The sequence below is a fragment of the Lynx rufus genome, unplaced genomic scaffold (assembly GCF_022079265.1).
Source record: "Lynx rufus isolate CCGP_SWC_20201006 ecotype Redwood Valley unplaced genomic scaffold, mLynRuf1.p SCAF_4, whole genome shotgun sequence".
Taxonomy (NCBI): Eukaryota; Metazoa; Chordata; class Mammalia; order Carnivora; family Felidae; genus Lynx; species Lynx rufus.
This window is the reverse complement of record NW_025814856.1, coordinates 17,958,149-17,967,748: the sequence shown is the minus strand read 5'-3', so window position 1 is coordinate 17,967,748 and position 9,600 is coordinate 17,958,149. Positions and strand designations below refer to the sequence as shown.

At 53.8% G+C, this 9,600-nt stretch overlaps 2 protein-coding genes across 2 annotated transcripts; both read left to right on the top strand.

Annotated features, from left to right (window-relative positions):
• Positions 1-274: 274 nt before the first annotated feature.
• On the top strand, positions 275-4,603 carry NICN1 (nicolin 1, tubulin polyglutamylase complex subunit). The gene is made up of 6 exons (XM_047096488.1): positions 275-476; positions 1,656-1,832; positions 2,090-2,203; positions 2,654-2,725; positions 3,066-3,170; positions 3,244-4,603. The coding sequence occupies exons 1-6, from the start codon at positions 345-347 to the stop codon at positions 3,283-3,285; spliced, it is 642 nt and encodes a 213-aa protein (XP_046952444.1). The 5' UTR covers positions 275-344; the 3' UTR covers positions 3,286-4,603.
• A 103-nt stretch (positions 4,604-4,706) lies between these two features.
• On the top strand, positions 4,707-9,299 carry AMT (aminomethyltransferase). Its single transcript, XM_047096487.1, has 9 exons — positions 4,707-5,206; positions 5,308-5,475; positions 6,007-6,087; positions 6,962-7,093; positions 7,492-7,570; positions 7,876-8,021; positions 8,106-8,286; positions 8,598-8,753; positions 8,852-9,299. Exons 1-9 carry the CDS (start codon positions 5,117-5,119, stop codon positions 9,028-9,030), a joined length of 1,212 nt encoding a protein of 403 aa, XP_046952443.1. The 5' UTR covers positions 4,707-5,116; the 3' UTR covers positions 9,031-9,299.
• Positions 9,300-9,600: the final 301 nt, after the last annotated feature.

Genomic DNA, 9,600 nt, shown 5'->3' with positions numbered 1-9,600 from the left:
CGTAGCTTTACGAGTTTTAAGCAACGACTGCCCGGGACACAACCAGTAACGGCGCAAGACTCGGAGCAGCGAAGGGTCAGGACAGCTCAGATATAGAATGGCTCGGACGTTTCGGGGCATGGCCCCACGACGCCTTCTAAATGCTCGCGCCGTGATTGGCTGAAGGGACACTTCCGCAGGCACTTCCGACTCCCTGCAGGCCCAGAGCATCTGTAATTGGCTGGGCTGGCCCAGCGCGAGTCTTTCCGGGAGTTGTAGTTCTTGGGACTCGGCTGGGGACGCCGGGAAGGCCAGTGGACCAAGGCCAGGAGCGGCGGTTGGGTTTGGTCGCGGCTGTTGACACCATGTCCCGCGTGTCGGTGCCTTGCCATGTGAAAGGCACCGTGGCCCTGCAGGTGGGCGACGTGCGAACCTCCCAAGGCCGGCCTGGTGTGCTGGTCATCGATGTCACCTTCCCCAGCGTCGCGCCCTTCGAGGTGAGCAAGCCCCGTGGGCGCGACCGGGGCTCCTGGGCGGGGCTGACCCGGGAACTAGGGCGTGTCCTGGGTATTTAATCTTTCACAGAAAGCCTCTGCAGTGTTCTTGCCCTTGTGAGCCAGTTAACCATTTACTTATTCCTTCAGTTAACACATATTTACTAGAATGCAGCGTTCTGACCTGTTCTCTTCAACATCTCTGCCCCGTATCCAGGACAGGGCTGGTGTAGAAGTGCCAAGATAGTAGGGTGATGCTGGTAATACAGTTGTGAGCCAAAGAGAGGTGAGAGGTCATTTTGTTCCTGGCCACTGGGCTAGGGATCATTAGGCAATGAGTTACCTCAAAACCTGCCTCCTGCCCATTCTTACAGTCCTTGCTTGCCAGGTCAGATTCAGCTCATTCCTCATCATGATCATCCTAATGGCTCCAGGTTCCAATCTCCAGTTGCCTGTCCAGTCCACATCTACTGACAGAGTGACTAACACGACAAGACCTCAGCACAGAGGACAAAGTCCACTTTCTAGTGGCCTGAGGGCCACCTGTGTCTGCACCCTGCCTGCCTCTTGACCCCATGCACTTTGTCCTATAGTGTGTGGTCATCTTTCAAGTTGTTTCTTGCTATAAGCTAGGAAACTTCACTAAATGGACCAACTCTGTAAATCTTGATTCAGTAGACCTAGGGTGGAGCCTATTCATCTATATTAAAACAAAAACAAAACAAACAAAAAACTTATTTGGGTGATTCTGATGAGTGTCCGATGATGAGAATTCCCGGTGCCGGGCTGAATCACTGCCATTTCAGAGGTAGGCCAGGTTTTCTCACCCCTTGGTGCCCCTTTGCATATGTTACTTTTACACTGTCTATCTTTCCTGGTTCACTTGATGAACTCCTTCAGGCCTCATCTTCAGGCCATGTTTTCTGCCTTCTCTAGAGTTAGGGTTCTGACCTGGCAGCATCTTAGACTTGTGACAAGATCTGCAGTCATGGTTTATTTGTATGACCTGCTCATTTAGACTATGAGCTCTTCTAGGGAAGTGAAATTGGCTTTGGGCCCCAGTGGATGCTTGCTGAAGTTGTTAGATTGGTAGTAGAGTACATTCCTAAGGGGAGGAGATGGTATGTTTGAGCCTCTCAGGCCCTGGGTCTGATTTGTCATGGTGGGTTGTTTGTGCTGTAGTTACAGGAGATCATGTTTAAGAATTACTACACAGCCTTTTTGAGCATTCGTGTTCGCCAGCACACCTCACCGCACACACCGGCCAAGTGGGTGACCTGCCTGCGGGACTACTGCCTCATGCCTGACCCACACAGTGAGGAGGGAGCCCAAGAATATGTATCGCTGTTCAAGCACCAGGTCAGCTGGGACTCAGCATGACTAGGGGAGTCCAGATGAGGGCTCACAGCGGGTCTGGGGATTGGGCCAGGATACCAGGAAGGAAGAGGGGAGGCGAGGTTGGCCTGGGCCTGTGCCTTGGAGGGATTACTATTCTTTCCTTCTCAAAGGTCTGGGGAGGCAGCATCTTCATTCACTGCTGGTTGGGAGGCTCTTGGGCAGTGAGCTAGGGCCTTGCTGGGTCCTTTTGTGTGTGTGTGTGTATGTATGTATGTCAGATGCTGTGTGACATGGCCAGAGTACTGGAGCTGCGCCTGATTCTGCGACAGCCATCACCACTGTGGCTGTCTTTCACAGTGGAAGAACTGCAGATTTACCAGCAGGGATCAAAGGTAAGTGACCAGCTCAGAGCTGTTGGGTTGGCCCTTTCCCAAGGAGGCTCTTAGCTATGGCTAGGGATGTTGGGTGTGGGGCTGGAAGTGGATGGTAAGACTCAGAAGGAGGCCTTCATGGAAATTAGTCAGGTGGGAATGCTGGAAGTTCATGGCGAGAGTTCAAGCCATGTTCTCATATCCTCTGACCTTTGAGATCACCTGCCTCTCTCAGAGCTTGAGACTTTAGGGTCTGGGAGATACTTTTGTTCCTTGTGTTCCTGGGGCCTCCTGCATAGCAGAAGAACTTAGGTAGTCTGAATGCCCCCTTGGACTTCTGTGGACCCCTGAACAGGGTTTTCTCAGCGTCTGAGGCTCAGGTGCCCTTCTCTCTGTTCTGAGGACCTTGGAATATGGTCCTAGGGCTCTCCCACTCTGCCTCCTTCAGAGAAGTATGCCTTTGCTTTGCAGAGCCCCTCCATGACCTTCCCCAAGTGGCTCTCCCACCCAGTACCTTGTGAGCAGCCTGCTCCCCTCATTGAGGTAAGCCCTCATCCTGGGTAAAAACCATGTGTGAATAGGCCCTGTGTCCAGCACAGGAGGCCCCACCTGGGCCTCTTTCTGAAAAAATCTGGGACTGGACCCAGGGCCCTTGGTTCACTCTGTGCCATCTTCCTCAGGGGTGGTTCATGGGATTTGAGGCATCTCTGAGTGGGGCTGGGCTGCCTACTGCAGATCAGGCCCTAACCTTATGTGTTACCAGTTATCTGGGAATGTTACTGGTCTTAGTTTGAGGGCCCTGTAGCCCAACTTGGCCTCTCTGGAGCTTTAAGGGCAGTGCTGGGGATGGACCCATGGCCACTGACCCCTCCTTCTGGAGCAGGGTCTCCCAGACCCCAGCAGGGTATCCTCCGAGGTGCAGCAGATGTGGGCGCTGACAGAGATGATCCGGGCCAGTCACACCTCCACAAGGATCGGCCGCTTTGATGTGAGTGATCGCTTCCCCCTGCTTGGCTCCTGTTGCCCTGAGCTGGTCAGATTGATGGTGTTTTGTGTTTCAGGTGGATGGCTGTTATGACCTGAACTTGCTTTCCTACACTTGAACCATGGCTCTTAGCCAAGATGTTGGCCTTCCATGCCCACCCAGACCTGGTTTAGGCCACCAGAGGCTGAAGTGCTTTCCCTGTGCATTACAAGTGTTGCCTGCATGCCCACTGTGTCTGGGCCACGTTCACAGATTCAAGATTCTTGGGGGCTAAACTGAGTTGCTTCAGCATGAGTTCTCAGCAGGGATGTACTCTGTCCTCATCTGACTGCAACCTGAAACTCCTTTTCCTACCCTGAAAACATTCCAGTTCTGTTTACTAAGAATCCCCTTCTGCCAACATGCACACTCCAGTCTTCTGCCTGCTCCTTCACCCTGAATGCAGTGCACTGGGGTGACCTACCAAAACCTGCTCTATCATTGGAAGGCTGCTGTAGCCATGGCAGTCATGTAGTTTGGAAGCTCAAGGAAAAAACAGGAACCCACGTCTTCCTTCTGCGCCCCCTAGTGGTCTTCTTTCTTATGCCCAGAAGAAGAAATTTCCTGTCCTAACTCCTGCTGTCTGCCTAGGGAGTGAAGCTGGGGATTTGGGCAGCCTGAATCCCTTGGTCCCAGAGCTGGCTCCTGGATGTGTGTTCAAATGGGCCTGCCCATCCAGCCTGGGCAGTGTCTCTGGCAAGACTGGTGTCTAATGAGTTCTGGGACCTTTTTGCCTAAAGCACACCCTGTCCCTTCTCCCAGCTTCCCCCTTCAAGAATCATGCTAAGTGTGATGAAAGACCAACCTTGGTAGGGTGTGGGTCCAGGTGGGCATTTGCACTGGTGTCTTTCAAGAGGCTGAGGTCTGCCATAACCCCAGGCCTGCTGCTGAATAAGGCAGGCTACTCTTATGAGAAAATCTACCTTTTGTTTTTTCCTGGCTTTGCTCCAGGGCACTATGCTGCAGCAGCACTGCAATATGTGTTAGACCTGGAAAATTGGAAGTTTGTGTGGCTCAACAGCTTTCTGGAGGCAGGTCAGCTACCTTTTGGTGGCTACCTTCTGCTCTTAACTATTACAGTTCTTGCAGGTGTTATCTTTGCCTGTGGGGTCATTTATTTAGCCTCATTTAGCTTTTGCTAAGAGGGTAATGACCACAGTCCTGTGCTCCGGGAGTAGCAGCCTTCAGAGAGAGAGAGAGGGGGGAGACAGAGAGACAGAGAGAGTGAGAGAGTGTGTGTGTGTGTGTGTGAGAGAGAGAGAGAGAGAGAGAGAAAGAAAGTATAGGAGGAGGTCCTTGAGGGGGTGGCAGGGACTGTGCTTCATTCATGGCTGTGTCTCCAGTACCCAGCACAGGGCCTAGTGTGCAGCAAGATCAATAAATACTTGTGAAATGCATGACTGCTGGCTGCCTGTGTCCTCCCAGTGGGAGAGCTGGAGACCCTCACTAGAGGCCAGTTTACTGATGTGCTCAGCCTGCCAGGCTGGCTCCACCTTCCTGCGTGCTCTCCCCCCCCCCCCCCATGTGACCTTGCACTCCGGGTGTCCTGAATGTGCAATTCAGGCCTTCCAGCCCTTTATGGAACTTTGGCCTTTTGGAGGCTGAGCTGTCATCAAGGGGAGGTCTAGCCCCTGGCTCTGACTCCGAGCAGCTTAACTGGTTTGGACTGCCTAATCTGCCCAGAAAGATCAGCTGGAAGCACCTGGGGCTGTTTCCCTACAGATAGGAGTCACTGCACTCTGCTCTAAAGCCCCGCCTGCCCTTAGGGCTGCCTGCCTTTTGGGCTGCCCGCCCCTTCTGATCCCCTTTATGGGAGAGAGACCTGTCCAAGCAGAGCCTGGACTACATCTCCCAGCGTGCCTGGCAGAGTGGTGGCCTCTGTGTGCCGGCTGCACCATTTGCGGGCAACAATGCAGCGGGCAGTAAGCATGGTGGCCCATCTGGGCTTGCGTCTGCAGGCGCTCCCGTCGGCCCTGGGCCGTCCACTCAGTTGTGCACAGGTGGGATAGAGGGTACTGGGGCATGGTGCCAATTTTGGAGGGGCGGGAAGGGTGGGGGTTGAGGCTGGGACCCTGGTAGCCCTGAACCCAGCCACCCGCAGGACGTGCTCCGCAGGACACCACTCTATGATTTCCACCTGGCTCATGGCGGGAAGATGGTGGCGTTTGCAGGCTGGAGTCTGCCTGTGCAGTACCGGGACAGTCACGTTGCCTCACACCTGCACACACGCCGGCACTGCTCACTCTTTGACGTGTCCCACATGCTGCAGGTGAGCCAGGGAAGCATACTGGCTGCCAGGTCAGGGCTTCCTCCCCTTCCACAGGGGTGTAGCTTTTGGCTTTGTTGGGAGGTGGATTCCAAGGGCTGCCCTTGCAGAAGTGGAGGTCTCAGGTGTTGGAGACTATAGCCCAGGAAATTAACTCAGAGGATCTCTTGATTGTCTCCTCTTTAATCTCTTCAGCCTACTCCCTCTTAGTAGCATGACTTTATGTCCTGGGTTTCCCAGGGCTGGCGCCCATTCTCATCAACTGTCCTGGGTGTTGGTTTGGAAAAGAGGGTATTTCATGATGGTGCTGGGCCCTTTCAAGTTTCCTAAACACCTCCATTGCACCCCCTCCTGTGTTGGCGGATGTAGGGGAACCAGAAGGTGGGGATCTGCCATCCGCAGAACCAAAAGACTGCTCAGGCACTTAGGCTGCATTGGGCTGTACTGTGGATGGCAGGGAGGATGCCTCCTTGTCCAGTGGCTTTCCTGATTGCAGCGATTACTGTGGTCTGAGGTTTTGGATCTTTTTCCCAGACCAAGATACTTGGTTGTGACCGGGTGAAGCTGATGGAGAGTCTAGTGGTTGGAGATATTGCAGAGCTAAGGCCAAACCAGGTGGGTCCCTCTTATTTTGCTAAATGGGTGTTCTTAGTCATGAGCCAGCAAATGGGGGGAGGGGTGGAAGGACAGCAATGTTCAGATACAGCTTCTCGGGGCTTGCAGTCTTGGGACATGGGGTCCCTGTGTCACGTCTGGACATCTAGTTATCTGCAGGGAAGGGGGGGCTATTCCATCCTTACCACATCAGGCTGGAAGGCTAGAAACCCAGGTTTATGTCCTGTTCTGTGATTTTCCATGCTGCCAAACCCCTTGAAATTCAAAGGCAGTCCATTAAACCAACAGCCTCATTATCACCAAGAGCTTGTTAGGGAATACACTGTCAGGCGCTGCTGTAGACCCGCTGAATCGGAACTTGCATTTTAACATGATCCCCAGGTGATTCATATGACCTCTCAACCTCAGACTGTCCATTCAGTGGGGAGGCTGTGAGGCCAGCCTCACAGTATTTTGGAGTATTGCTGTGGAGCTCATGGGATCATCAAGATGCACTTTGAAGTTTCCATCTTGGGGTTTGGGGAATGGACTGAGTTGTCCCAGGTCTGGGTGGGATGAAGCAGCAAGTCCTAGGTGTCATGGATTAAGTGTGAGGTGGGGCTCTCAGTACTGAGTGGGGAGGGGTACAGAAGCCCCACCAGATCAGGGAGGTCTCCCAAGGTGGGAAGGGGTGAAAACTTTCTTAGTGCATGAGGATCAAAAACCCTGGGATTGGGCAGGGTCCTGGGCTCACCTAGCTTTGTTCCTCCTCCCCTTCCAGCCCTGCGCATAAGGCTTCTTGTTCAGGAATTTGTGATGGCTGAGTGGCCCTGGGGGCGGGGGGCATTGTCTGACTCCTGGATCTGGAGGCAAAGATGCTCCATTTTGGCACTAGGGGACGCTGTCACTGTTTACCAATGAGGCTGGAGGCATCTTAGATGACTTGATCGTGACCAGCACCTCTGAGGGGTACCTGTATGTGGTGTCCAACGCTGGCTGCTGGGACAAGGACTTGGCCCTCATGCAGGTACAGCCCTTCTGTGTTCTAGGTACCCTATGTTCCTTGTTCACAGAACAGGACAGACCCAGCAGGGACAAAGCGCTCAGAAAATGGCTTTTTGAGTGAGTGAACAGCAGGCCAGAGTGGGTCCTGCCTGGAGAATGCCAGGTTTCAGTGATGGGGTAGTAGGGGAGGTAAAACTGACCCTGGCTCCCAAGTGAGCATCCTCTGGTTAAGGTAAAAGCTGGAGCCTGATGTTAGCACTGGCAGACCTGGCCTTGGGTCATCCATACCACTTAGTTATGTGACTTTGTCAGATGGGAACTGGCCTATTCTGCCCAGCTCTTCAGCCAGCTGTCAGCCCACAGTAAGTGCTCAGTAAGTGGTCCCAGAAGCTGATGTGGTGTTTCTGTCTTTCCTTTCAGGGCAAGGTCAGGGAGCTTCAGAACATGGGCAGTGATGTGAGTTTGGAAGTGGTGGATAATGGCTTGCTAGCCCTGCAAGGTGAGCAGGCCAGGCTAGGGTTGGAGCTGACCTTTGCCTCCTGGCTTTTCAACTACTAAGCACAGAAGGCCTATCAGGAGGAAAGTGTGCATGGTGTGACATTTGTGTGCCATAATTCTAAGTTTGGTATTAATGTCCTCCCTCTACCTGCCATAAGGCTCCATGGGCTGTGGGCAAGAGCACCTTCTCCCACCTGCAGAATAGCACTTGCTCAGGGCTTATTCTGGTCCCTGAGTAAGGGCTGTGGTCCAGCTTTGAGAGGAAACTAGGACCTGGACAATTGGTCACGGTCTCCCTGGGCCTAGGCCCCACTGCGGCCCAGGTATTGCAGGCCGGCGTGGCAGATGACCTAAGAAAACTGCCCTTCATGACCAGTGCTGTGATGGAAGTGTTTGGCGTGTCCGGCTGCCGTGTGACCCGCTGTGGCTACACAGGAGAGGATGGTGTGGAGGTATGTGAAAAAGTAGGTGTAGGATGGTGCAGGACACAGGATTCTGGAGCCAGCTGCCCACCTGCTTTCTGGTGTTCCATGCAGATCTCGGTGCCAGCTGCAGGGGCAGTCCACCTGGCAACAGCTCTGCTGGAAAACCCAGAGGTGAAGCTGGCAGGGCTGGCGGCCCGGGACAGCCTACGCCTGGAGGCAGGCCTCTGCCTGTATGGGAGTGACATTGATGAACACACCACACCTGTGGAAGGCAGCCTCAGTTGGACATTGGGTGAGCTGGGCCAGCACTCAGAATCCTGAAGGCTACAGTGGCCAGCCTATGACTGCTCCCAAGGCTGTGTAGCCACTGTGGCTTTGCCCATTAGATCCTCGGCAGGCTGAAGTGGGCAGCATAATCTTCAAGACCTGGGGACAAGAGGTGGGTGGGTGGCTGACTGCATTGCAGGGGAGGAATGGAGCTTGGGGGGCCCTGAGCAAAGGGACCTCACTGCTGGATGGATTTTACTTGGGGTCCTTGTAACTAGGACCTCCTATGGCCAAGGGTTTTATGGACTGTGGCTTAAGCCTGGTGTCATGCTTCAGGGAAGCGCCGCCGAACTGCCATGGACTTCCCTGGAGCGTCGGTCATTCTTCCTCAGCTGAAGGGCAAAGTGCAGCGGAGACGTGTAGGGTTAATGTGCGAAGGGGCACCTATGCGGGCACACAGCCCCATCCTGAATATGGAGGGCACCATGATTGGTAGGTGGACCAGGGAAGTTGGAGAGCCCTTGTCCCTTCCCTAGGAGGGTGGGCATTGGACTGGTAAGGTGGTGCTGACATGGCCTCTTCTCACACAGGTACTGTTACCAGTGGCTGCCCCTCTCCCTGCCTGAAGAAGAATGTGGCCATGGGTTATGTGCCCTGTGAGTATAGTCGGCCAGGTACCCCGCTGTTGGTAGAGGTGCGGCGGAAGCAGCAAATGGCTGTGGTCAGCAAGATGCCCTTTGTGACTACAAATTACTATACCCTCAAGTGAGGATGGATTGGGTCAGGGCCCTTCCCATCCAAGAGCCTGGACCTGGAGGGCATTCTACAAGGGTTAGGAAGCTAAGGCTGAATACTCTGGGGTGGGTGGCTAGGGTGGAGGATGTTTCTGATTTTCTGGTGTGTGTGGGGGGCAAACCACCTATTCTCTCTCTCATGTGCCTCTCCTCTTGGAGAGGTACACTTCTTGAAAGACTCCATTTCTGGGGTGCCTGGGTGGCTCAGTTGGTTAGGCGTCCGACTTTGGCTCAGGTCACGATCTCACTGTCTGTGAGTTCGAGCCCCGCGTCGGGCTCTGTGCTGACTGCTCAGAGCCTGGAGCCTGTTTCAGATTCTGTGTCTCCCTCTCTCTCTGACCCTCCCCCATTCATGCTCTGTCTCTCTCTGTCTCAAAAATAAATAAATGTTAAAAAAAAAATTAAAAAAAAAAAAAGACCCATTTCCGAGCAATAGACCAGCTCATGCAATGTCAGCTTGTGCTCCCATTGACCCCATTCTTGTCTGCTGGAGGGCTATGGGAAGCACTAGTTCTGGCATCTCTCCCTTCCACTCTGCCAGGTGC